This window comes from Anser anser (genome assembly GCF_964211835.1).
Source record: "Anser anser genome assembly, chromosome: 5".
Lineage (NCBI taxonomy): Eukaryota > Metazoa > Chordata > Aves > Anseriformes > Anatidae > Anser > Anser anser.
Genome location: NC_139725.1, coordinates 55925668 through 55952562, shown reverse-complemented (window position 1 = coordinate 55952562; position 26895 = coordinate 55925668). Strand labels below are relative to the sequence as shown.

Below are 26895 nucleotides of genomic sequence, written 5' to 3'. Positions count from 1 at the left end.
TGCTGGGAGATGACAGAAGTCACAAGCCACACATATCCAAGTGCCACTGAGCTTACGCTGGGATCACTACTCTCATTTAACTCACTCTAGAAAAATCTGAAGGGGCTCCTGATTCTTCTGCCTGCGTTTCTAGAACAGTTCTGATAGTTCTGGGGTCCCCACTACCACCAAAAAAAGCAACAGTGTTATTTTAATGGTTACGTAGAACCGTAAGAAAAGTAACCTTTTCCAAAAGATGCAAAAAACCAGCAACTTGTTCTGAAATTTTGCATTTCAAAAAAAAAAAAAAAAATCAAAAGCTTAACCATCTGCTCTCCAAATAAAAATTAAATCATTTAAACTATTCACAAGATCATGGCTGTTCGTGTGATTTCCAAAATCTCCCAAATCCCAAACGTTCTAAAATACTAGGAAACTCAAGGATGCACTGCAACAAGAACTTCACCCTGGTCCAACACTAAAGAAGAAGTCATCATGCCCAAGAGTAACAGGATGTTTAATTTAATTAACCCTTGCAGGTCATTAAGTTTGGAGAGCAAGAACAAAAATAAATGAAACGCAGTTTATTACACGCTATTTCTAATACTGTTACCCCTTGAAAAATACTGAGGTAGCAAAAATACCGCTCATAGTACTGCCATAGCTTTCAGAACCCTCTTTTTTGTAAGAAGGCAGCTCAGAGAGGATATTTAATATTGGATATTATATTAAATATTAATGTAGTTTATCTAAGTGAACGGAGTGTTTTAACTAAAGCTACCAATGAGGAAAATTGTACATGGAGTTGCGAAGCCAAGTTTCTTATAACATTCTATTATAATAAAGGTACAGTTACACTATGTGGCTTGAATGCTTTTGGAGCCTACTAGTGCTTTAGCTGTACTGTTGAACAGCTGTTAAACAGAAAAAAGTGCTTCTTCCAGTACTTTTAGATGATTTAAAGAAATCAATGAAAATTAGAAGTGAGTAGAAGATATACCTTATTTTCTAGAGCATTGCTCCACTCTTTCAATAAGTTAACATGCTGCACTGCTGAGCTGGCTTCGTGTGCTTTAATTTGTTGGTTTGTTCCCTGTGACAACAAAGAATTTATACATTTTAGCCAATTCCACTTCTTTTAAACCTACAAAGAAAGAGTATATCAAGACATCGAACCAACACTATGTATTTTGGTTCACGGATGCGTGTTGCAGAACTGTAGAGAGAAGGGAAATCTACTTGAGAATTTACAAAAGTCAGGAAAACATTTAATATAGCAAGTGTTTTATACAACTGCCATATATCTCCATCCAATAAACTCTATACGTCAGAGACAATAAAGGCGAGCAAGATTTACAAAATGAATTGTATTTCAGAGTCTTCTGTGTAGCTTTACACTAAATAAAGCATAATAAAACTCTCGAGGCATACAAAACCTAAAACGTCCAATTCCCCGAAGTGTAATTTAAACTTGTGTTGTATTTCATAAGCAGCTTCAAAAGCACTAAATTTACCCTCAGTTGAGTATTAAAGACAGATATTTAAGACAAATTCATCACTGGAAACTGCCAGCTTTATAAACTACTTTGAGAGATATTCCAATGACTAGTTTGTCATCCTAAGATGTTATCGTGATAGCTCTATGATATTCAAATATGCTGCCTCTGCACAACCTGTAAATGCTGTTACAAATAATCACTATAGAAAAAGTTTACAGAACACACATAGATCATATACAGAGTACATAAGATGCGGACCATATTACTTTGTTTGTATTGTGTTGCATTACACCTACTTCAGTAAGTGTTTTGCAATGCAGAGTGTATTCGCATCGATGGCAGATAAGCTCCAAAGAAACTGAAGAGGTTTCAATGATCCTCAAAGTATGTACTCTATATAAAGTATTAAAAATATATATGTGGATATATGTACATATATGCACACATATACATACATAAAATGAATGGCAATACATACGACATAACAGTGGGCAGGATTATAGCATTGATCAATTCTACAGCTAAGAGCATTACTGTTAACACTTAAAATGATGAATGCTCATTATTTAAAAAACTGGAAATACCTGCTGGAAGTAGTTTATTGAGAAGTGTTGCTACTTACAGTTCTTGTCTCTTTAAGCTATCATGGACTAACAAACGAACGACACTATCTGATAAACTCAATTTTTTCCTGTCAGCAGTTTCTGAAATTTCCGGAATAATCCTTTCATTATATAAGCATACAAAATCACTACGATATATGCTATAGGGAGCAGAACATTACAAGTGATTGGAATACTACTTCTGAATCCAGTGTTGGATTTTATTTTTATCAACATCACAGGGAGCGCTAAGATTAAAATCTAGAACATTTTTTAAAATAGATTTCAGCTATACTTTGATTATACACCTATGTGCACACAGACATATGAATGCACATAATACATGTTTTAAATGAGCTCATCTATGTTTAAACTTAATAAAAATGCTAAGACAAACAAATGAAAGAAAATATAAACATACCTAGGTTAAGAAAATACTTTCATAGAAACAAGTGAAGTTACTGGTTTACTTTCTGAAGAACAGAAGTGACATTACTCTTATTCTAACTTACTAAGTTCTTCAAATATGTCAACCTCCCTGTTTCAACAAAGATGTACCTAACAACTGAACTCTCAAAGCATTACAGGAATGTACGGGTTTTTTATATCATTTACTTTTAAAATGGAAAAAAACAATCATGTGATGCTTAGTCATTTGGTGCAACTGGATGACTTTTTCTTAACCAAGACTAGAGAAGTCCAGAACTTTCACGTCAAAGAGTTAAGTTCTACTTGCAGACTTTCATCAATTGGGAAGTATAATTGTTATATACTGACCTGAAATGTGCAGCCATAACGCTTAAAACTACAGGTACTTGGGGCATTAATACATTCTGACAAATGTGCATTCAACTGCAATAGGAAAAAAATGTGAGTTTTGGCAAAAGACGTTTGCATGATAATGCTCAAAACATAAAGGGCACAGGTTATCAGATTTGTAGTGTGCCATTTGCAGAACATACAATACACGTGTGTATATTTTCTCCAGTCTGAACTAAAGTGCAAATACTTTATATACACATGTAAACCACACGCACATGCCAATACAGTATACAGTGTGATACATTTAGTATACAGTGAAACTTCTACTAAAGACTATTTCAATAAGCAACCCAATTAAAAAAGCAAACAAGAACAGTCTACAATTATTCATATTATTTCATTTGACTTTAATGAATGACTAATCTTTGCTCACCAAGTGATTTTTACTGGTGTTCTGGTTAAGTCTTAAGATCAGTTTCACTGTAGCAAAGTACATCTTTTCTAACTCTAATTGCACGAGGAACCAATTTTTCAAAACATAACATGCAATTCTCAGTGCCAAAATTAATGGTTATATTACACAAAAAAAGACTAAACAAGTACTGCATGAAACAGACAGTTTTATAATAGGTACAGTTAAGTAACTTTTTAAAATGCAGTACACGGGACTAAAACTGATTAGTAAAATGCCTGCATTTTTCACAGATTGAGATTTATTCCAGTATTTTGGATTATTATGAACACAGACCACTTTTCATTTCAAAATAAATCAATTCACAGAAGCATATGCATACATACAGACAACAGCCATTGCAGCACAGAGGGCAGCAGCTGGATGCAAACTGCCTAAAAGTTGGAGCAAAGAGCCATTTTTGCAAAGGATAGAGCAACAAACACCCTCTCTTCAAAAAGAGGATCTGCAATTTGTATTTCCCACAAAGCAGACAGGAGCTAGAGTCTAGCTCCTCAGCTGGTACCACTCTTTTGGCTTTCAAGATGTCATGTGAAATTCCCACACAATAAGTCCCATATGACTCAGCTCATCCACCTCCAAGGAAAGAAGGGGTGAACCAATTCTGCTTTGAACCTGTAGCTCTGGAACAGACAGGACAGGCTTTACAGTCTGATACCGAGATGCAGTCAGTCACTCATCTCTGATATACACCTATTACGTTTCACTATGTGTAGAAATTCATACTGTAGTTTCAAAAGAAACACACGGTTCAGAAAAAAGACTAAATAAGAACGAGACATGTGGTATAACAGGCTTACTAGAATGCCACATTTTCAATTTCTCCAAACTAGAAGTCTGCCAAAGAGTTATGAATTAAACATGAAAAGCTGCCATTTATTCTACAGTTAGATAGTCACTTTTTGTACACTACAGAATTTTCTCAAACTGTTAGGCAGGCATTTTTCCATTTTCGGCATTAGAATTGTTGTCCCTAACCATGCAGCTAAGTTATATATACACACATATATATATACACTGACGGCATCAGAAAAAAATTAAGCAACATGTAACAACGGATGATGCAGGGCAAGATTCAAGTTCTAATTCTACCAGTGGTTTCAGAACTAATTTCTGGCTATATGTGCAATGAAGTGATAAAGCCTGGGTTATGTCATGCAAATTAGTGGGACAATTCTCTTTAGCAGTAAGATATACCTCTTCACAAAATAACTGCTCAAGATTTAGCTATGCATGAGTGCTCTAGAACCAGGGTCTAAACTCAGAAGTGTTTAATTCAGAAACTTGCTGACAGAATTGGCCCGGGATATATACTTTCTCTTTTCTTAGCAGTTTAATTTCTGTTAATCTAACATACATGTTAGATTTATTTATCCTAAGGTAAAATGCTGCTCATGTTTGGGAGGCACCTTGGGTACTGTGATATATGATTAATAATTTACAAGTGTAACTGAAAAAAAAATCCAACCGAGGAGGTATAAGTAGAAAGAGATAAACTGACATCCTCAGATCAGAAACTTGACTTTCTTTAAATGAGGTTTACAGAGTGCTGAAGACTTAAATAAGCTCTTCCCCATCCTCAAAGTTCTATCTGAGGAAAAAAATTAACGTACATCTACTGACAGAAGCTACTTATGCCTGCTTATTTATAAGAACACAGATCTGTTCGAAGAAGACCCTTCATGTGTTTGGGTTTTTATTTTGTTTGCTTCCTTTAATCTGGTCTATATTATCACTGTAAGTCTCTATGCATTAAGAGAAATTTTTATGCATTGTTGCATCTGGCTGTAGGCGTGTTGTATTCATGTTACCTTGTACGTCATGCTAATTCTCCAAGCATTTGTTATTTTTTCCCCAAATTTGATAACCTTACTTTACATTTTTCCATAGAATGATTCTGCTTTCTAGCAATTCACTTATATTTTTCTAGCCTTTATTAACTCTTGTCAATGTGCACTAAAGTTTCATTCACTCATTCTATTTTAGTACAGACAAACTATCACTACCCTGAGATGCTGCTCTGTTGTGCTCAACAAATGCTTTAGACTAGGGTAGGGTGGAGGGGGGATGCTGTTAAAAAAAAAAGCAGGAGAGACATGCGCTAGTCTTGAGTAAGCCAAGTGTAATATAGACACAAAACTAAGAAATTATTTTTTAAGTAGTTTTTCAATAAATCATTAAAGATACTTGAGTGTTATCACACTTAACTGTGTGGTAGAAAAAGCTTTTCTTTAGATCTCACATTTTAATAAAGGAAATGGCTTCTGGCAAAATTCTTGCGAGATCTTACTAAAAAGATATTTGATTTTCCAGCACAACACTGGGCAAGACTTCTTACCTCGCTCCTCATGAGTGTCTTAACACTACATTTATGAGGACATGAAACCATGACACATGGGCAGTCTGTATCTTCATGTTTCTACAGAGGAAAAAGCAAACAAACCACAAATCAGCTTGTACTCTGAAGTTAATGAGCACTTACCTGCAAAGAAAAGCATCCTACAATAATTAAATATGCACTTTTTTTCCCAACATTAATCCTAATTGTGCAGAGTTACTGAACTGCTATTGCCGAAACATCCTTTTATGCTTTTGATAGATTCTGAACCAAAAATAAACATTTTCTTGTTTTTTTCATTAGAGTAAATCTACTTGCTTACTATTTTGTTTTTACTCAGGAGCAATGAAACAATAATAAAAATCAAGTTTTCTCCCCCAAGAATTACTCACAAAAATCAAGCACCTTTACAAGTGAATAGAACCACTGCAGATGTCTTTTTTTTTTTTTTTTAAGAATATACAGTGCATGGAAAAGCTCTCCAACAACATGCATTGCACCATCTCAGATAAGCTTTCCTTCCTATATAAGGATATTTCCCTTCCAATGTTTTCTAACTTTTATTCCCAAACATCTGATACTGAGTCTCATTGCTATACATCCAAAGTTCAAAGAGATGAAATTTATCACACTGCTAGGCAGGCATTTTGATCTGAACCTAGCTGATGACAGATACCTTAGTATAGCTGTCAAACCAAAACACCATAGAAAGGGAAGAAAATCAGGCCCAGTCTAAATGAATTTGCATTTCTTCTCAGTTTTTCTCAGCAAAATGAAAAATCTGGAAAAAAAGTTTTCATTTTGTGTCAAGGAAAGGTCCCATTCAACTTGAAACACACTGTTTCATTTCTGGTACTTAAGAAAAGCAAAGGAAACAAAGGTTTAGATTTATAAGCCCACTAGAAAAGTAAGATGATGTAGCATGCCACTTTTGCCCAGTACAGACGTCTATCTTTGAAACAAAACCAAGACAATGGAGACGCAAGCTCTGAGATGTGAAAGGTCTTGGTTCAGAGCTCAGTCATAAATCTGTGAGCATCGGAGAACGTATACGTCCTCGGTTTTAAAAGCAGATCGGGCATGCCGTTCTGCGTGAATCAAGTCCATCCTGCGACCCCTCTGACTTGCACTACCTCAACTTGGTGTAGCACACATAGTCAGAGACAGAAAGCAAGAAAGCCTCAGTTGCTTCTTAGCCAGACAGCCAGGACAGCCTCCTGAAACGTGGAAGGAGCTAGGTTCAGGCCTACCCCAGCAGGACATGGCTACCCAAACAGGCTCGGTGCTAGCACAGTCTGAAAACACCTTTCCCCAGAATAACTTCTGTCACAGCGACTGCAGTATTCTTCTGATAAAGAACAGCTTTAGGACCTTATCTTCTGACAGACTTAAGAACTGGACCTGGACCCCACTCATCCTGAGCACACCATGTCGCTGTGTTGAAGAGACATCACACACTACCATGCAGCTCTGGGAGCCTACTATGCTACAGACTTGTCCAATTGTTCGGCAAATACAAAATTTAATATATATATATATATATACACTCAAACACACACACTCCCTTCTACCATCCTTTCCCTAATTTTAGCTCTCTTTAACCTACCTAAGCTTTCTGACAAAGGTTATGAAATAAATGCTGAAAGTTCCCTCACAGCTGATAACAAAAAGGCCCCGTGCAACTCACTGACAGCCCTCTCTCCAGCTCCTCTCCCAAGGCCCACCCAGTGAAACCAGTGACCTCAGGATACACCAGACTAATCTCATTCCCGTGGCAGAACCTCTTCCCACCAACCAGCTACGTTCACATGCTGCCAAGCACACAAAACCTAAAACCAAGGCAGCACATCACTTGGGTAGCACCACAATGGGGAGCATCGAGCACAGGTGAGGGAAGGCAGGATATTAACACGGCTCTCTAGAGAAGCTGAGGCCACATTCGGGACATATGTAGCCCCAAGAGCAGCAACAAGGGAGCAAGGTCTCATGCCTACCCCAGTGGCTGGCCCAGCCAGCTCAGCTCTATTTCCAACTACTGACTGAAGTTCAGATTGCCTTGGCAGGGGCAGGGAGGTAGCAAAGAGCCTAGGCACCAAGTAATGCTGTCCTTCCAGATCTATATCATAATACTACCCAACTATAAATTTTATAGGACAAACATTCAACTAACTTTGTGGATCATCCATCAAAAACATACAGTAACTCAGAAGGATTTCAGGTTACTAGTTTGTTTTAAATTACAGTACGGAGGAGGTAGATTTGTGACAAGAAAAAAAACTAATTTCTTTCATTTGAACCATATGCAAAAAGTTAACTCACCTAGCAACAGTAAAGGCAAGACAAACGCAATCTAAAAAAAGTGAACTAACTTTGTTAACTAGAGAGTCTGCCTTCAACAACGGGGATTTCCTACCCCCCAAGATCATGGGATTCTATGAAGACACGAACCATATGTACTCCGGTAAAATTATTTTTGTTTCCATTTGCATACCTTTTTTCTCAGTACGCTCCCTCTTTCTCCATTTTCAGTTCAAGTCACTGAGACCTGCTTCAGTCATTATTACATTAAAAAAAATTAGGCTACAGAAGCTAGAGATGAACTCAGCCTCTGGATGACAAAACTCTAATAAGTCAAAAGGAGCCTTTCGTTCAAATGTTCGGTCTCATTAAGCTTCTAATTCTCCTCATTACCAAAGTACAATGAGGTAACACAATCAGGTCATAAAAAAACAACAGCAGCAGCATTTCTATAATCACTGAATTTTTGAAAATCTAGGCAAGGATCTGGAGAAGATTTTGGAGGAGAAGAACAATTACTTGATTTACAACTATTCTTTTCTGTACTTCAGTGTAATATGTCATTCTTGTTTCCAACATTAATACATTAAAGGTGAATCATTGAGTTAAAAACCGGTAGAAAAACTAGTCTCAGCTTCTGAATATCTTGAAAGCTACCACTTGTTCAAAGATTTCATAAGTGTTAAATCCACCAATATCTGGTGAAAGAGATTTCTGAAACCAAAAGAGTTTTATGTTCCTCAAAAGGTAAGGATGATTTCAGACTCAAAAATTTAACAGTGATAACTGCATTGCCCCAATAAAAATCAGTTGTCCACAAGGAACCCATGAGTATGTTGGTTAGATATGGAAAACCAGTTGCATAACAAGACACATCTAATACTCACTGATTTTGTCCATTAAGACTGAACACATTTTTTAGTGTCATTCTTTGTCTATTATCAATTCCCAACCTAAAGAAAATTCTGGGAGAATACCAGCCATAATGTAACTAAACACACTTTCACATTTGCATGTGCAAGAATAAAAAAGGTACATACAATATTCTTTGCCTTTTTTTTTTTTTTTTTTTTTTTTACATCTCAACCACCTAATGCTAGGTAATTGCACAATTACTAATTGTACCGAACCTTGCAAATATATACTGAAATATGTTAAAGACAGATACTTCCAAACTTGGCAAACTTCTGTCTATGCTTTTTTGTAACAACATATCTGAGCAAAGAATGCGTCTCATCACTGTGAGGATTCACTTAACAATATACAAGAACATAGGTATCTATAGATACGACCACTCTTAGTATACTAAGACGGCTGAAATCTGAGACTGTCAAATTATAGAAACTATCAAATTATAGAAATTATGTAAATAAAATGAGCTATCATAATTACAGCTAGAGAGATTCAGCATAAAATATGGGAAATAACGCACACACTCAGCTTACAATTCTATGTGTAAAAAAAAGTATGGCGCTCTCATTCTCTGCTCTGTACTTAGTAATTCACAACAGGCTGCTTATCAGGCAAGCTACTTATATGCCAGAACAGCAGGAATTTGGCCTAGGCCTGTCCTGTACCATTAGTGGTCACACTAAGACATTCTGTTACCACATTGCTGCCTTCCTTCCTCTCCTAACAGTTCACACTGTACCCAAGAAGGGTTAGACAAAAAAGATGTTATTTCTCCAGTCAATAGCTAATGCATATGTATTTCCAGTATAACATTTAACTGTTGTGATAGGAGTTTGATTTATTATATCAATTTAAGCAAAAGAGAAAAGGAAGGCAGAAGTTACTGTAGTATCATTATCAGGCAGTGAATCTAATTTACTTATTTATTTTTTAAAGTGCAGTATCTGAACATCAGAACTAACACAGAATACATTTCCCAGTCACTGTAGTAGCTGGTGCCTTCACAGCAAAAAAAAAAAAAAAAAAAAAGGTGTTCTGAAAGACAGCCTATTTTCTGTTTTGAGTTACTAAGTCTGAGAGGACAATACTGCATTGGCATTTAAACATAACATGAAGAGTTATTCCTCCATATTAACATATGGAATCTTGAAACAAGAAAATACCGCACCTGCAACATAATCATTGGGACTTGGCTTTTACAGTATTTACAAGTTGTCTCCCGGTATTTACAGGTCTTCTCTACATGGTCTGGCAAATCTTTTCTTAGTATTTTTTCTTTGCAATCAGCACGAGGACATGCAAGTTCTTCAAATTGACAATCAGTTTTCAAATGCATCTGGAAGATGAAAAAAAGTCAAGCCGACTAAGTTTTGTGCATTTCTTCTCTCCTTTGAAGAGATCCCATGTTAAACAACTTCAGAACCAAAGTAACCTTAGGATCAAAGTAAGCAAAGTTACCTTGTGCACTTTAAATACCCACACAGCTCACTGCAGACTGCTCTATAACCATTCCTTCTGACTTAAATTACTAGATTACTGTTATGCCTTTGTGAGACAAAGCTGCAAGTTCTATATGAGTCTGGTGAAGCCAAAGGTTACACAACTCCATGCATAAACCACCACTTATGTCAGAGGATTAGCATTGGTAATAAAAATAAAAGAAACACACCAAAAAAATTCACATTTTTAAGGTATACATTAGGATTTTTCCCGATTTTTTTTTTTTAGTTCTCTCTCTAGTTCCTGTTTTGCACTTTTACATTTCAGAGCTTTAGTGTCACACAACCACATTATTTTTTACCACAATCCCTCATAGCATATCAAAAAGATGAATTCCAAAACAATCTAACTCTGTTCCAACTTTATAAATAAGCAAATTAATCACCAGTGTGAGCAAGACACTGGCCAGGGTTTTCATTTGCAAGATTTCTTCTCATTCTTTAACTCAAAAGAAGGCTTATGACTATGTTTGATTACTTACCAGTAATTGACCCAGAGACAGTTGTTCTTTGCAGCCCTTGTTTTCATTTCTGCAGTATATCTGAAGGGCAAGAAGTTCTCTCCTGCAACAATTATCCTTAAACACCTGAAGGGAAAAAATGAAATAAGATCAAAGGCCATTTCGTCTTAGAAACTTAAAACCCTTCAAGAATATGCAAGTTCAAAGAAAGAAGTCGCGCAATTCAGCTACAGCAATGTCATTTAATTTTAACCTTATGTGGCAAAAATAAAACGCTACCATTCAATTCTTCATGTGCACATCACAGATTTCTCCCCTGTGAAGCAGCCCAGTGACAGAAGATATTTGGACAGATGCTCTACTACTATTCCACCTTTACTATAAATACAATAAAGGGGAAAGGTAAAAGAAAAGATTATGATTTTTGCTATTTGTTTGTCTATAGTAGGTGTAAACTAGAACTCTTCATGTTATTTGGGAAGCTAGTATATTAGATACAATACCATAAGACCAAAAAAAAGAGGTGAAACAGTGGTTTAAAGAGAGGATTTCAAGAAAGGCAGTCACACAACAACCAGCCTGGTTTGTCTGAACACCTATTTACACCTCTTAGAATTTCTGTAAGTATGTATTATCAGAGGTCTTAGTTCAGAGGAGGTTTACTATTTCACTGATAAGAAGGCTTTAACCATCTCTCCATTTTGATGTTTGTAAGCCTTTCCGGCATTTTTGTCTATAATAGAACTGCAAGAAGTTAGAAGTAGAGAGCTAAGGGGGTTAGACTTTGTACCTTTCACACATGATATCCCATTTAAAAAAAAAAAAATCTGTTTCAGAGACAATGTAATGACGCTACCAAGAAGCCCTATTGCTAGGGGCAGACACTGGGAAAGAGGACTTGATGCCGTTATGGCTGTCCTTTGCTGTTCTTAAGTGCAAACTGAATGGATAGAAACTTCTAGTTAGTTGAAACTGCATCCATGGCCATTTAGAAATACCAAAGACCAAGTCCAACCATGACTACTTCACTGAAAATGGGGTTTTGTGAAACGTATCCCTACAGCTTACGCAGTAACTACGGAACTGTTCTGCATGCCAGCATTTAATAACAACAACAGCACTGTTCACAGTGTCTATGAACCCATCCCCAGTATCAGTAAAGACAAAACTACTGCAACCAATCTGACACAGGTCACTGATTTTTATTTACTTTTCAGATGCACATGTGAAGTTTAATGAATCAACAAATCTCATTTAAATAACCAATTTTCAGCACTGCAGGTCATCCCCCCCCCTTAAGTAATACACAGTGCTACTAGGCACAGCTTTGCCAACTGAAGTTAAGATAAGAAGATGATTCTTGAAGTTTTGCCAAGACTGTCTAAAAGCTCTTTAATGATTTTGGACACCAACATTCTGTGGGAAGAGACAGGTTTCCAGTTTCATGAAAATCACCATCTGACTTGCACACTTTGTCTAACATATTTAATATATGCTGCCCTTCGTGTCCTCCTCCTATTTTAAAGATATTTGAACTTTCATCATAAATGTACATATTTATGTGTATTGGGAGCTAGAAAGGCAGAGCTGAAATGATGAATAAAGTAGACATCGTGATTACTGGTTTGAGCTCCTCAAAAGCCCATCCATGTCAAAACTGAATTAAGCACTGTTCAGAGAACTACTCTGTGTTAAGACAAGAAGAGACTGATGTACCCACTAGCATATTCTTGAAAATCGTTACTATTAGAAGCATTTATTCAGGCAGTAAAGACTACTGACACAAAGAATTTACTAAACACTTCAGAAAAGTCTAATGTAAAAAACGCATAAAGTCAAAAAGAATTTTCTCTACCCTCAACCCTTCAGAGGCAACACAAAGTTTTCTTGTGAAATACAATAGAGAGATTATCAGTGAAGTAACTTATCCAAATAAAGTCTCCGATTCTATTACACTTACTGTAACTCCACACAGTTTTGTTTCCAGTGTGGTTCACAGAATACCACCATGTAAAACAGAATTAGTCAACAAGCAGACATGATCTAGAGCCAAATCAGGAGTAAGGTTTGCTTAGACCTGTCACAGCCTCTGCATACCTACAGTAGATGCAATATTTGTTACCATCATCCCAGCTGATGAGAGAACTGCAGTATGTTGCTGCAGCTTCCAGCTATGAAACAACACCTGGATAGAGCATTAGGAATGAAGCCAGCACAGTTTTCTGCCATGTAGTTAACAGCAAAAATAAGCTGTCTTCCTAGATAAAATACATAGCTCAGATTCTAGAACAAAACTATGTTCTGTAAATAGCTTATTAGGCTTATGAAGTAATTGCCACAAAGCACTTAACACATCTTATGTACGCTATGCAATCTGATACTTTGAAGAAGAAATAATTTTAACAATACCTTGTCTTTCACTATGCTTTCTTGACAGGCTGTACATTTTGGACTCGAAGAACTGCAGAGAAAAGAAAAAAGCTGTATTTTAACTCAACTGAATTTTACAGTATAAGAACTTCAGACTAGTTAACTACTTAGTTAAGGTTGTTCAATGCTTTTTTTTAACTGTTAAAAGTGAATACAGTTTATTATAATGAGATAACATGATGTTACTTCAAAAATTTGGACAGTCTGGCATTTCCAAGGCAATAAGACCACCATGATGCCTCTGGACACCTGCACAGTGGTTTTCTTCAAGTCATCAAAATTCATCCCCTATTTTACAAGCCTGCAACTGATCCACAATTCTTGTTCCTTCTCTATCACTGCAAACAGGCAAAATATTGCATCTTTCAATTACCCAGATGTTTTTCAAACAACACACAATTAAACTTTACTCTCTCTGACAGAATTTTAAATATTTTTTTACCGTAAAAGGATACGTGTCCATCTCTCTCAAATCTGTTCTGGTTTTAGTAGCTGTTACAGTTCCCTGCTCCCTTTATCTAGTACAAATCCCTTTCTTTCTTTGCAGCTACTTCTCCCCCAGGTAAAATGGGGATAACCATACTGATCTCCCTCATAAAGCACTGAGATCTGTGGATGAAAAGCACTGTTTAACAGCTAGGTACGTTTTTCTGTAAAGCATCTCACCGACAGACTGTGCAAATTGCTGCTGTTTGCAGCATTGCAGATCAATGTAGAAGACTGAATTGATTTGATTATTTTATACAATCAGTATAGTTCAGTATAGTTATTTCAAATCACCTCACTGGCTTCTACTCATTGAAGTGACCATTCTATATGTCTTAATGTATTTCAGAGCATCTTCACTGTCTCGTAGCTTAAATATCTGTGATATTTTTCTTAGGCAGAAACAAAAAGAAAGGAAGGGAGGGAAACTAATCTACTTGAGGGCATAGTGTTTAATACAATGTCATCCTTTCCTCGCTTTTACTGAATTCACTCAAGCATCCTACTTGCTCTTTTAAGCTACAGCTGCATATTGAGCAGACTTTTTTTTTGTTATCTACACTGACTCCCAGTTCTTTGTCCTCAAATAACCCTGGAAAAGAACCTGCTAGCATGTAATCAGTGTGCACAGCAGCATACCAACACTGAACGAAAAAAATTGGTGCCAGATACAGGAACAATTTAAACTTATTTTGCTTCCTGTTTTATGGCACACTTTTTATTTCTTAAAAAAACTATAAATTTAATTTTAAAGGATTTGTTTGCAACAGGCACTTAAATATGGTGAAGTAACTACAATGACAGAGTAGCGTGGTAGATGGCCCTACCCATGTGTTCTTTTCAATAACAAACTGGTTAAAAAACAGGAAGGTAAAATTACACACATTCTAGCTGCACTGTAATAAGCACATGTGCATGTCTCGCAGCAGGGAAGGAAAACTGCCCAGATTCCAGCAGTGCCAGAATCCTTACTGCTTAGATTGTTAAGGGTCTGCTCTGTCCATCTGTACACATCCAAGCATGCCAGGTGTTTGCTTTTCTGCAGTCACTGCTATTAACCATGTAAGAGCCTTCCAAAACATACATTCAGAAAGAAATAACTGCATTTCTTAAAACAAGCTACACCTTAACTGAAACTGTGTATTGAAAGAAAAGCTTTTTTCCCACCACCCTCCTCAATTTGGCATGCTGCAGCATAAAACCTACAGGAGCTGATCAGTGCGCTGCAGGCACCAGTATTTCCCCTGTACAGATCTTATTCTTTAACACATGACAGGGTAACGTAGTGTCCTATAACCTCTTTTGCCATATTGCATGTATTCTTAATTTGCACCTTCCCAAGCTTACAATATCTCCAAGTGAAATATAGCCTACTGCCTAGAATTAAAATGGTTACAAGAAGTAAATGGGAGATCACCAAAAGCTTCCAAAGACAAATCCTCTCTAGATTAGTAGTCCTATGTGTAATGTCCAGCGAGCTCATTTTGTTCTGTACCTCTGCTTTCGCAGGAGTAAATGGAAGTAGTGACTGCTTAGTTACACCAGGAGATTAAAGCTTGGACAATGGTCTTCAAATATCAGACCAAGTGTCAAAATCACACTGCTGAATACAATCCCTGGCAATGTACCAAAGTTGAGAGGCAAAGAAATATACTTCCGTTGATGCATAGATATTTCTTAAAAGCTAGATACTCCTTCTTCAATAGCCACACTTTTATTCTTACCTACACTGGGAAAGATTGCATCTCTCAACGTTTATTTTATGTCTGCAACATACACTCACATATTCTACACTCTGGACCAAACATCTCAGCAACAGAGCAGCCAGCATCCACAAAACAAAAAGCCCCAGGCCACAGATGTAGAATGCTTGTGGAGCTTCATTTCCCCATAAGACATGACATTTACCCAAGGGTCCCACCACTCAATTGCAAAGACAGGTCCACAGGTAGGTCAGGTACTATCACCAATGAGCCTCTGCAAGGCTCACTTCCTCACACAGCCACAGCTCCAGATTATTAAATGGGTTCTAGACCGAAATAGCTACCCAGTCTGCACTCCAGGCAATGCAATTTTTACTTAATTTAACACTGCATGGAATTAAAACACATTACCAATAGTTTCAACAATATTTATGGAAAGTTTAATTCATCTTCACCCAGCGGAGAACACAAATTACTGTGCCAGCATATAGATAAGAAATAAGCAAGCAAGCGACAAGATGAAGTCTACTTCCAGCCCCGGGCATTAGCTTAATGTATGCATAGAACTATGGTGGTGTTCATCCTGTTTTCAGCAGTTCACAAGTTTTAAATATGTTTCAGTACAAGAAGAGTTACCTTAGCAAGACATTCATGCAGGTCTCACAGAATCTGTGTCCACATTCAGTCTGTTTAGGATTGCATAAGATGAGGTGACATTTTTCACATTTATACTTATCCTCCACAGCATTTACAAATTTCTCTTTGTAGCCGCCTTGCTCTGGAACATAAATTGATGCTGAAGGACTGCGATCGGGATTGGCCCTTTGTTGTACCATTTCTACAGATAAAGGAGGTTCTGTCTTCTTACTGGCATCCATGCTCTAAGATAATTTCTGTGAAGAAATAAGAAAACCTCTGAGAAATGAAGGCTTTTTCCATCTAAATAAAACAAAACATATCCAGCATCTGACAGACTATGTAAAAACAGAAAGCGCTAAGAAAGGTGTCTCCACACATCACGCACACAATACACATATAAAGTAAATATATCCGCACAGGTGTATTTTGCTTAACAACTCTGTAAAGTATTCTACATTTTAAAGGCTCTAGAAGGTGAAGAATTAAGCCCTATTCCTGAAAGGATAGCCTTAGTTATCTGTGGGCATTGCTCTGGGAACAAGGAGGAAGAGTTCTTTTTATTCTTCTATCCCTGTCACTGAAAAACGTCAGTAATATTGAAGTCATACCATTAGAGGAAGCAGCAGGGTGTGCGGACGACAAGGCGTGCTGGTACAGTGCCATGCTCAACTTTGCTTACATGCTACTGCAAAAAGCACACGACCACTACTGTCCTATACGGGGTATCTGGAACCTACACAGCTCCATTGCCAGCTCCTCCTGTCTACCTCATGCAACAGCAATGTGTAAGACGCACCGTTCTAAGCCTGTTTTAGAACAAAACATCAGGTTTTTACTCATTAAACAGCTTTCCAACCTCTTCATCATACATTCCCACATGAAGAGAGCAGGTGACACAACTCTAATTGGCAGATGAGATACGTCGACATAACATGGCCACTTGATTAATTCACTAGGATGAAGCACAACTGACAGGCAGCTGAGAAAATAATTAATGCAGTTGAAGACTGAATTACAATAGCTATTATCCTGGACTGTGATACCTCTAGGTCAGCACGCAATGAATTAGCAGAGCAACAGAGGAAGAACACTGCATATTAAATCTGAAAACCTGCTTTGAATAACTTCCTTGCTTATAGAATCTTAGAACAGAAACACAGGATCGTTTCAGCTGGAAAAGACCTTTAAGACCACCAAGCCCAGCCATCACCTAACACTACTAAGTCTACCATTAAACCACGTCCTTAAGGAGCCACATCCACGTCTCTTACATACACCTCCAGGCATGGTGACTCCACCAGTTCCCTGGGCAGCCCGTCACAATGCCTAACCACCCCTTCTGTGAAGGGATTCTTCCTGATACCCAACTTAAACCTCCCCAGCACAACCTGAGGCCACTTCCTCGCATCCTGTCATTTGTCACCTTATCCTGCAGTCAAAAAATCTACGGGTTCTTAAATACAAAAACAAAACAAAAACCCGCCACCTCAGCACATGAAGGATCAAGCATATTTGGAGGATAAAACCCCTATTTACATAAGAGAAATATGTCACTATTTACAAGAGAAAGGCCTTCTTCAGCTCTCTCTCCACGTTAACCGACATTTAAGGCATAAGCCTATTCCACTGCTCCAGTTGCTCCCTAACCACTAAAGCTATAATTCAGCTTTAAGAAGCAGAAAGAAGAAATGAGGCCCAGTTCATTTCTCAGTTATGAAAGAACATCCACAAACACTACAAAGGGAGTCAAGTACCTGACCTCCCAAATACACAAACTTACACTTCCATCACGTACACACTTTGTAATCTCTTAGTTTCCCTTGCCAAGCTCAAAACAAGTACTTGTAATTAAATGTATTTTCTTGTAGATCATTTCTGTATCTGTACTTTAGGTATAGAATTCTCCACAGAGACTAAACAGACAAGGAAATTTCATTCATCTCTGATACCAACTGTTTTTCTTAAAAGACAAAATCACCGATACCACTTTGTATCTTTACCAACACCAGCTAAACACGAGTAAAGGTGTTCAGTGAAGAATCCACACTTGAGTGCCCTCCCATCCCAGGGGAAAGCCTCTCCGTATCTCCATCAAATACAGAGAAAGCCTGAGGAAAGCCATCCTCATAACTTGAGTACATAGATTCAATGATTGCGTTGTACTCAAAGCAACAATAAAAAACACATTTTCTACAGTAATCAGAAATATAAAGTCTGGTCCATAATTTGAGTTAATGTCTTCCTGCTCCTTATCTAGTCTTCAAAGACTGTTCTGCCAAGGCATTAAACTCTGCAGTCTGAAGCAGAGAAAGATCAGTGCTGAACTGAAAGCAATTTGCACTTCTCTTTAATGAAGAAATTCAGATTAATTTAGATGAGGGAAGCAAGCAAAGCCTGAACTAAAGTTTCAGCAGCAAGCATAAAAGCGGACTACGACCGCACTGAAGAGGCAATTCAAGAGGTTGCAACCAGTACACAAGAGACAAGACGTGATGCTGAGAACAAGAGTCTTGGAGGCAAGAAGGTTAAGAGAACTGTCATGAGTGAGAAAGGAAAGCGCCTAATGAAAGTAGTTTAGCATTAGAGACTGCCCAACTCCACTGGCATTACTGAACATCCATGGCTGGGCAGAGGTGACCCCATCATGAGCTTAGGACTTGGCTCTTTGTTGAAGGGTGCAAGGCAAAAGGAGATTAGAAAAAGAGGAAAAGTGTTATTCCATAAGCAGCTGAACTGGTAAAACTTAACTACCTATGGATTTGTTTCTTGTGCATGACTGCAGGAAAAGCTAAAATTCAGTTTCCTGTTGGTTTAAAACATGCAGATACTAATTTCTCTTTTCCCTCTGCAACTCCATATTCTTTTGTCATATTTGAGACTTCTACTATTCGGTCAACTTTTGAAGTCAACAACCAGCTTCAAGCACACTGATGGATGAGAACAACAAATACAGGGAACGTGATTTTCCTTAGAGTGCCAGAATAAAACAAGACACGGCCTGATTCTGACCCACAAAACAAACAAAAAGAGGCACTAAAAGAGGTGCTGCAGGGAGAATTGGCAAGTCAAGACAGCACAAAGTTCCTGAACTTATGCACCATACAAAACAACTATACTGAATGTTTGCTTCCTCATCCTGTTTCTTCGAAACAAAAAGAAGCTAAATATCAGATATTTAAAGTCTTTCAAAAGCATTATTTCTTCATGGAAACTGAGTAATTGGTCACAAGGAGGCAGGGGTGAAAAGAAGAATACTCCAGATTCAGCTGAGAAAGAGTACTGAATGCCAAATGAACAGCAGGTGAGAGTTTCACAGAGATATGAAACTGCTCAGTGGCTGAACTGTCAGCTGGAAAAAGAGATTTCATACCAAAATAAGCTGCACAGTGCTCCACATGACTCCCCTTTTGGAATTGGTATATTGAATATCATGTCACAGAAAACAACCAGAAAGCACACCGATAAATAAAGTTTACTATGCAATATGCTTAACGGTGAGATTTGTGCACTTCAGCTTTTTTATTTTTGTTTCATGAAGAAGTATGTCAGACAAGAAAAGCTAAACAAGTGCAGCACTACAGCAGCAAGCTTGGTGAGGAATTCTCTTCCACAGCGCTCTGAACAGCCAGCATTTTCTTAGGCAGCAAAACCAGGAAGCCATTCATAAAGTGCTGCAATAAAAATACAACAGAGAACTGAGCTTAAAAGAACACTAAAACCTCTTTATTACAACCCAAAAGCTGCATTTAACAAGGAGGTGGGGAGACTTGATGTTCATCGCAAACTGCACACACAAATTAAACTACTGTATGCACAGAGCTACATCCTCAGGCATGAGTTACGTGCTATTACACACGTATATGAGATCAATGGTGAACACAAGTGCAAATACTACAATTCAGCTGCCATCCCTTTGCAAACAGCTTTCTATTACGGTTTACATACCACTACAGGGTGACATCTGCAACGTCGTCTTTTCCTTTCCAGGACTCTTAACAGTGGGACTCAGATTATACCCCCATAATCAGGTTTGAAACTGCCAACAAGAGGCACTTTTGAAGTCACACCTCAGTAAGATACTACGTGCTTACAGTAGTAAAGATAACCACTTCTAGAAAGCAGGGAGGTGAGCCTGGCTAGAACATTCAAGATATGCCAGTTCTGGTGGGAGCTGCCGACTCCTAAAGGCATGGCAAGCTGCCATCAAGTCAAAGACTTCAGTCCTTGTTCAGCAAGCTAAATCTGAACTCCTGATTCACCACTAGCTGCTTCCTTAAGCTCCAGCTTTCTTATCCCTGGGAAGAGTCATCACAATAACAAGAATCAATTTTAGACGTCTTAAAACTCAGTCTGTTGGACAAACTGTTAAATCTTGGACAATCATTATTCAGGACAGATCAACACAGAAAAAGAGGCACAATCTCCAAGGTTGGTTCTGTCCACTATTGATTACAATTCTTTCAGCCGTTTCTCATGCAGTCAGCATACGCTTACAGTCACGCTTCTTCAGAGTAACAAAAGTGGAGATTCTCTGGTCATCGTGTCTGTGGCACGCTTGCTCCCCCAAAGTCGGTCACGTCTCGCTGAGCTCTATTTTGTCATTCCTCTTAATGCAAGTGAGGTCCAGCCTCAGATACTAGAGTGTCAAGTAGTATTTCAGGCTGCACATACTGCAACAAAGGTCAGTACAATTTCTTCTTTCTCAACTCACACTAATATTAGAAACTGGAAGCAAAAGTAAGTTTACCGACTTAAGATGTTCCAAGAATTAGACAGCATGGAAGTTACCAAAACAGCATTTTTCTCTTTCCTTGTTTAAGCAAGAACGCTGCTCTCGTTGCAGAGAGGGCAGACATCCTAGAAATCTGCGCTAAAGTTTTTGAATTATGCCACATAGTTGGCTTTTGTTGTTCGGTTTATTTGCTCCTTAGGAATAAAACTCATTTGCAACTTAGAAATACAATAAAGCTTCTAAAAAATTTTAAAATAAATTTACATCTGAATTAAAAAAAGACAAAAACAATCCGTAACTCTTACTGAACCCCCAAAAAGCTCATTTAGAATTGGAACGCAGTATTTACTACTTAGCAAGCTCTGCGTGAAGACAGTTTCAATACATTGGCAATATAAAGCAAATAAGCTTTTACCAAAACTTTAAAATCAAAAAAGGTCAAGCAGTTATTTCAATAAAATGTTTATGTTATGAAGATAACAAAAGATACAATCTACTTTTGTTTTACTTAGGACAGAAAAGCTTTTCCATCAAATTGCAAGCTACACTAACAACAGAAGTTACCCAAAGAGAACGGTGCTGCACACACAATACCTAAATTAAGCTCTGAAAGAAGAAACCTGAAGTTGGATGGGAGCTAAAGATCACAACAGAACAGTGAACAATTAAGATGATCCGACCTTTCTTCTTCAAAGAGCAGCATTTATATTTTTATTTAAGAAGTGTAAGAAAACACAAACTTTAGTGTCCTATCCTAACTAGGCCATTTTTGGTAATATGGAGTGTTTTCTTCTTAAACCTAGTTTTTACTGAAATAGGGCTCCTTGTTTTCTATCCATCCTTCCATTCATGTATCAGCCTCTCGAAAAAAATACAACACAACCAACTGGGAACCAACTGTACAGACAGGTCTCATGAAAATGGGCAGCTCTGTGGGGAACAGAAAGAGAAACTTAATGTAGCATCCCAGTGAGTAAAAGGCTAGGAAAGTGCAACCTCAAACACCACCGCCTCTGTGTGGTCTATCAGCTGGCCAGTCTGCATAAGCTACATCTAAACCACCAGCTCCCCCTTGTCTAGGCAAACTGGGTGGTCTTCATCCTCTCTATTACTGTAATGGGAAGGTAGGGTGTTTGAAGGCCTTTTTTTTTAATTATTGAGGAAGCGGGAGAATTGGGTCAAGAAGGGGATATAGTGCACAGATTTGTAGGAAACCAGACACCAGACTTCTTCAGTTTCAGTCTTCACAGAATTTTCTTTTGTAATTTACAGGATACCCTCAGAGAACCAAATAATTGTTTACTTGCAGTGGTATTTCTAGTTCTTCAGTCTTCCTAGCCTACGTGTTTCTATCACAAAGTTATTGCTTCAAGTTATCGCACAGAATTACTTTAAACGATGAAAAAATTAACTTTGTCTTTCAGCATTTTATAGCTTCTAATAAATTCCTAGTACATACCTATTGAAAAGAACATACACCTCTCTTTTACTATCTTTTAGACAGTCTTCCGACTCAATTTTGCTTGCACTTCTGAATTCAATTATAATATACAACATACTGCCATAACACGATGACTGGTTAAAACAATAATGCAAGCTGAAAGGAGTATATCAGTGACAACATATTATCAATTTATCCAATGCAACAAATGTCAAAAAAAATTAAAGCTGAGCAGGAAGACTGCCATGGGTATTTTGACTCCAGAGCTCCTGAGCATGAGGTATCTCACTGCAGAGGCCTGGTCTCACAGCATCCAGGCACCACCTTGGCCTGATGTTCAGGCCAAAGCCCCACAGTTGTTGAGTCTGAGCAGGGGCACAGAAGAAGAACTGAGAAATAAAATGTAAGTAGTTTAACTCTCACCACAGAAGTATCTAGGTAGTGACCAAAGCAGCACTGGAGCGGCAGGTTTGAAAGCACAGGATCATCCATTGATTTTGCCTCGTACCAAGTTCAAAAGTCACTTCCCTCTTCTTGTTTGCACAGGGAAATTAATGATTTTTCCCCTCCATGCGCTTGTTCTGTTTGATGCACTGTTTACTGTCTCTGTACAACACGTACAGGATCAACCACCAGTGCTTCAGTGTTTCTAGTGTATGCTTTGTGGGGAAGTTCTGAGGGGCACCAAGGGGGGACAGGGGAGGGTTGCAGTCACCAACTTCAGGTATAACTTTACACGGTGAAAAGCATGAGACCATCCCTCACGTTTTTTCGTGCAACACATTCAAATACTAATTCCTATACAAAAATAAAAGCAGCACTGGCATGTAAAAACTTTTTCATGTAGTAAAAAGAACTGGGTATTTTAACTGCTATAACCTTCATCTTACACTTGTGTAAGCATCCACCTTCCTTGCATAAACTAATACAAACCAACTTTGAACATGACCTTGATATAACATACAAAATAGAAAAAAAAATCAACAGGGAGTTGGGAGAAAAGAATCACTACTTGGATATAAGCACATAAGATACAAGCATCTGAATGCACACGGGAAAGACTGAGTACTCTCTGCATGAGAAGCTTTGGCCATTCACTAGCTCTTCAGTCAGTTATTAGGTACAGTACCCTGGAATCATTCAGCTTGGAAGAGACCTCTGGAGGTTATCTAGCCCAACCTCCTGTTCAGAACAAGGCTAACTTCAAAGACTGGGCTGCTCAAGGCCTTGCCCAGCTGAGTTTTCAAAACCTTGAAGACTGACAATACCACAGCCTCCCCGAGTAACCTGCTCCAGTGCTCAAAACTCCCGCTGTGAAGAAGTTATTTTATAGCTATTACAATACGATCTGGTACAGAGAAAAGGCCTATCCTTATACATGAACTGCTATGCTCTCAAGCAACTAAAGCAGGTTTCACCATGTTTAAGGGCTCTACGCACTAAAAATTACTGAACCAATAGCAAAACTGGATTTGGGTTGAATGGTATAGACTATTCCTTCTTTCCCTAGGTGAACTGGGAAACCGTAAGTATAAAAAAAGATCTGGTATCTTGAAGTACTTTCAAAAGAATAACCACGTATGTCGCTTGAACCACAGATATTACAACACTGGGTCCTTCCTGTGTTCCAGTTTGCAAGATTACTGAATAGCAGAAAATGAGTGGTAAGTTAGTTTCATATTTTATTCTTTTAACTTTTTAACACTTTCTTTGTCTCCATGTCTTTCAACTACATATTCACGTGAAGTGACTTACAGCATTAAACAAGACAGCACCTCAATACAACAAGCTCAATTTAGCAAGCCTGCTAGACTGTACTTTCATGGAAACAGTTCTAATATGCTTGTTACACTGAGCAGTAATTATATCACTATTAAGAGTTCAGAATAGGAATATTTGTAAGTAATAATGTAGTATTCATTCTTTTTGGAATCCAAGAGCCCAGAGACTGACAATTTTAATAACTACTCAGTGTTGAGTAGGATAATTAACAGCCAGTCTAATATAAACTGCAGCAAGGGGTGGGAGTAACAACTCAAAGAGAGTTTTGATTTTAGGTTATTGAAAAAAAAGGCAGCAGAAAAGTAATTCAGTGTAATTTAGTACTGCTTAAAAAGTCAGCTTTTCTATGTATAACTTAATTTTTTGAAAGTTAACATCATTTCTTTCCAATCATGACATATGAGATAGCAAAACAACCAAGATTCAGTTTGAGGCAGTAGTAAAAAGTGCTTGTATTTCAGCTTGCACTTGCTATCTACAGCTCTTAATAATTACTTCATAATCTCAGTGGGCTACCAAAACACAGTATAAAATCATCTGAAGTACAAGAAATCAAAAGCCTCTTTCAGAAATCAAAGATCTCTCAAGCTTTGAAAGCCTGGTTCACAGGACAACAGATGAGAGACATTCTGTCCAACCTCACCACGCACAGGTCAGAAAAAGAAAACTTACCAGGCTACTGCATGTCATCTATGAAATTAACTCCCAGCTGGGATCCACAGCCCTATATGAGGTTTTTAGTAGAAGCATGTAAAGAACAGGAAAGATCAAGAGACAACCAGATAACCACAGGACAAAGTGCAATTCTTCCTCTGCTGCTTTGGGGAAGTCCGCAATTGAGATATGCCAGTCACACGTCAAGGAAGTGGATCAACACCCTGTATTTTCATAACTTCTGGCTCTGTTTCCAAAGGAAAGACACTCACCTATCGCAAAAGATTAAGATTGAATACTCTGGGAATGCCATAAGAATCTGTTTCAAGTTAAAGGTAGTTTCATTTTACAGAACTGTTTTATCTATGCTCTGAAGAGAGCGCTAGCAAAACCTGTTTATATTTGCATCCTGAATACTCCGTCTTTATGGAAATCTATTTTCATCAGACCAGATTTCCTCCACTTCAGAGCAAGTCTAACATTTCTTTTACCTTTATTGTGCAGCATAGAAGTCATTCCTCCAAATGTTACAAGTAGTAATGAAAAATCACATGTATCCAGATGAGAAGATGTATGCTGCTTCCCAGTTATGCCTATTATGATGAGGAAACAGATTTGAACGACCTGTGACAAATCCTAACGAAGATCAACAAGGATTAAAGTGGATGTCCTGTCCAAATCACTTTGGCCAAAGTCCTAGAAAAAGATGTCTCATTACCAAGCGACCTAAAAAGTCACTTTTCCTACTGAGATATGACTCAAGAAAAAAAAAAAGCCTGCTGCGTGATTTAATCAGAAACATCTTTATTTTAAACTACATCAGCTCAAGACACCAACATCTTTTAATCTGACATCACCAAATAAGAATCAAAAAGTCTTGCTGTCTTTTAGTCTTTTTTTTTTTAAATAAGCACACAGCAAAAAAACCACTATCAATGGATGCTATTCTTTTCCACTGTTAATCATACAGACCCTCAGTTTCAAGCCTCATGAATACTCTTCAAATCACAGTCTATCTACTCTGCTGACTGGCAAGTACATGAAGAATACTTTCTGCATTGACAGTTCCTGGCAGAATACATCTGTGCTGACTCTAAATGAAACCATCCTTGAAATCTACGCAGCAGTACTACCTATCTTAAAATCCCTTACCTCATCTTCTGCTGTTGTTTCCAGAAGCAAAGATGTCAGAGACCAGCAAGTAAATAAATAGAAACGCTGCATGTCTTATAGTAAATAACTATAAGAATGCCGCTTTTTCTCAAGAATCACAAAAATATTAGTTAATCTAATTTTAAAATGCAATTGATGTTTAACAAAATAACATTCCCAGGAAATTCTGAACACAGCAGAGTACATGGGAAGCTGGGAAATGAAATAAATGCAACTTCTAGTATGGCTCTGCACTTTCTGAATTCAATGCTGAAATTAAGTACTGCCGAACTAGAAAACAGGCATCTAAGAACACCGAGATGACAGCATCTCATGTACACAAGAAATACTTTCCAGTCTAACTGAATTAAGTTTTCTAAACCTACATCCAAAGCTCAAAAATCTATTCACCTATAGACCCACATAAAACATTTCCCACTCTTCCAATCCAACTGACTACTGCATGCCTATGCTACAAAATACATGTAAAAATTACTTTCTCATTGGAAAAGCCCTAAATATTAATCAAATTCCAGAACCTAACAACAAATGACATCAGAATACGTAACACTGAATAGCCTGGAAGACATTCATTTAAGCACAGATTGCTCTCTTATTGATCTTAGGCGCATTTTTTCCCCATTCTAGGTAACAACCTGTAGTGGGTTTATGTGACAAGGTTTTGGTAGCAGGGGGCCAAAGGGGTGGCTTCTGTGAGAAGGATCTAGAAGCTGCCCCATGTTTGATAAGGGCCTCACGGCTGACCAGAGCTGAGCCAGTAAGTGATGTTGTTTTGCGCCTCTGTGAGAGCATATTTAAGACAGGGAAAAAAAAACGCTGCACCACACTGCAGCTGGGAGAGTGAGAGGAGTGAGGAACAGCCTTGCAGGCACCAAGGTCAATGAAGAAGGAGGGGGAGAGGTGCTCCAGGCACCGGAGCAGAAGTCCCCTGCGGCCTGTGGTGAGGACCATGGTGAAGCAGGCTGTCCCCCTGCAGCCCATGGAGTACCAAGGTGGAGCAGGGTTCCACACTGCAGCCCGTGGAGGAGACCAC

General features: G+C 38.0%; 1 protein-coding gene across 15 annotated transcripts in view; it reads right to left on the bottom strand.

Moving 5' to 3' along the window:
- The window catches only part of TRAF3 (TNF receptor associated factor 3), a 72265-nt gene that overhangs the window by 18109 nt on the left and 27261 nt on the right, over nt 1–26895 (bottom strand). For 11 of the 15 annotated variants that reach the window (XM_083840184.1, XM_083840186.1, XM_083840188.1 and 8 more), the window contains 7 exons: nt 16078–16334; nt 13232–13283; nt 10844–10948; nt 10031–10198; nt 5653–5733; nt 2858–2932; nt 980–1072 (listed from right to left, as the gene is read on the bottom strand). In XM_083840184.1, coding sequence (XP_083696310.1) covers nt 980–1072; nt 2858–2932; nt 5653–5733; nt 10031–10198; nt 10844–10948; nt 13232–13283; nt 16078–16319 — 816 coding nt within the window. In that variant the 5' untranslated portion in view covers nt 16320–16334. Of the gene's footprint in view, nt 1–979; nt 1073–2857; nt 2933–5652; nt 5734–10030; nt 10199–10843; nt 10949–13231; nt 13284–16077; nt 16335–16688; nt 19752–26895 lie in introns of all 15 variants that reach the window. The other 4 variants (XM_083840182.1, XM_083840181.1, XM_083840185.1 and 1 more) reach the window with 3 other exon arrangements.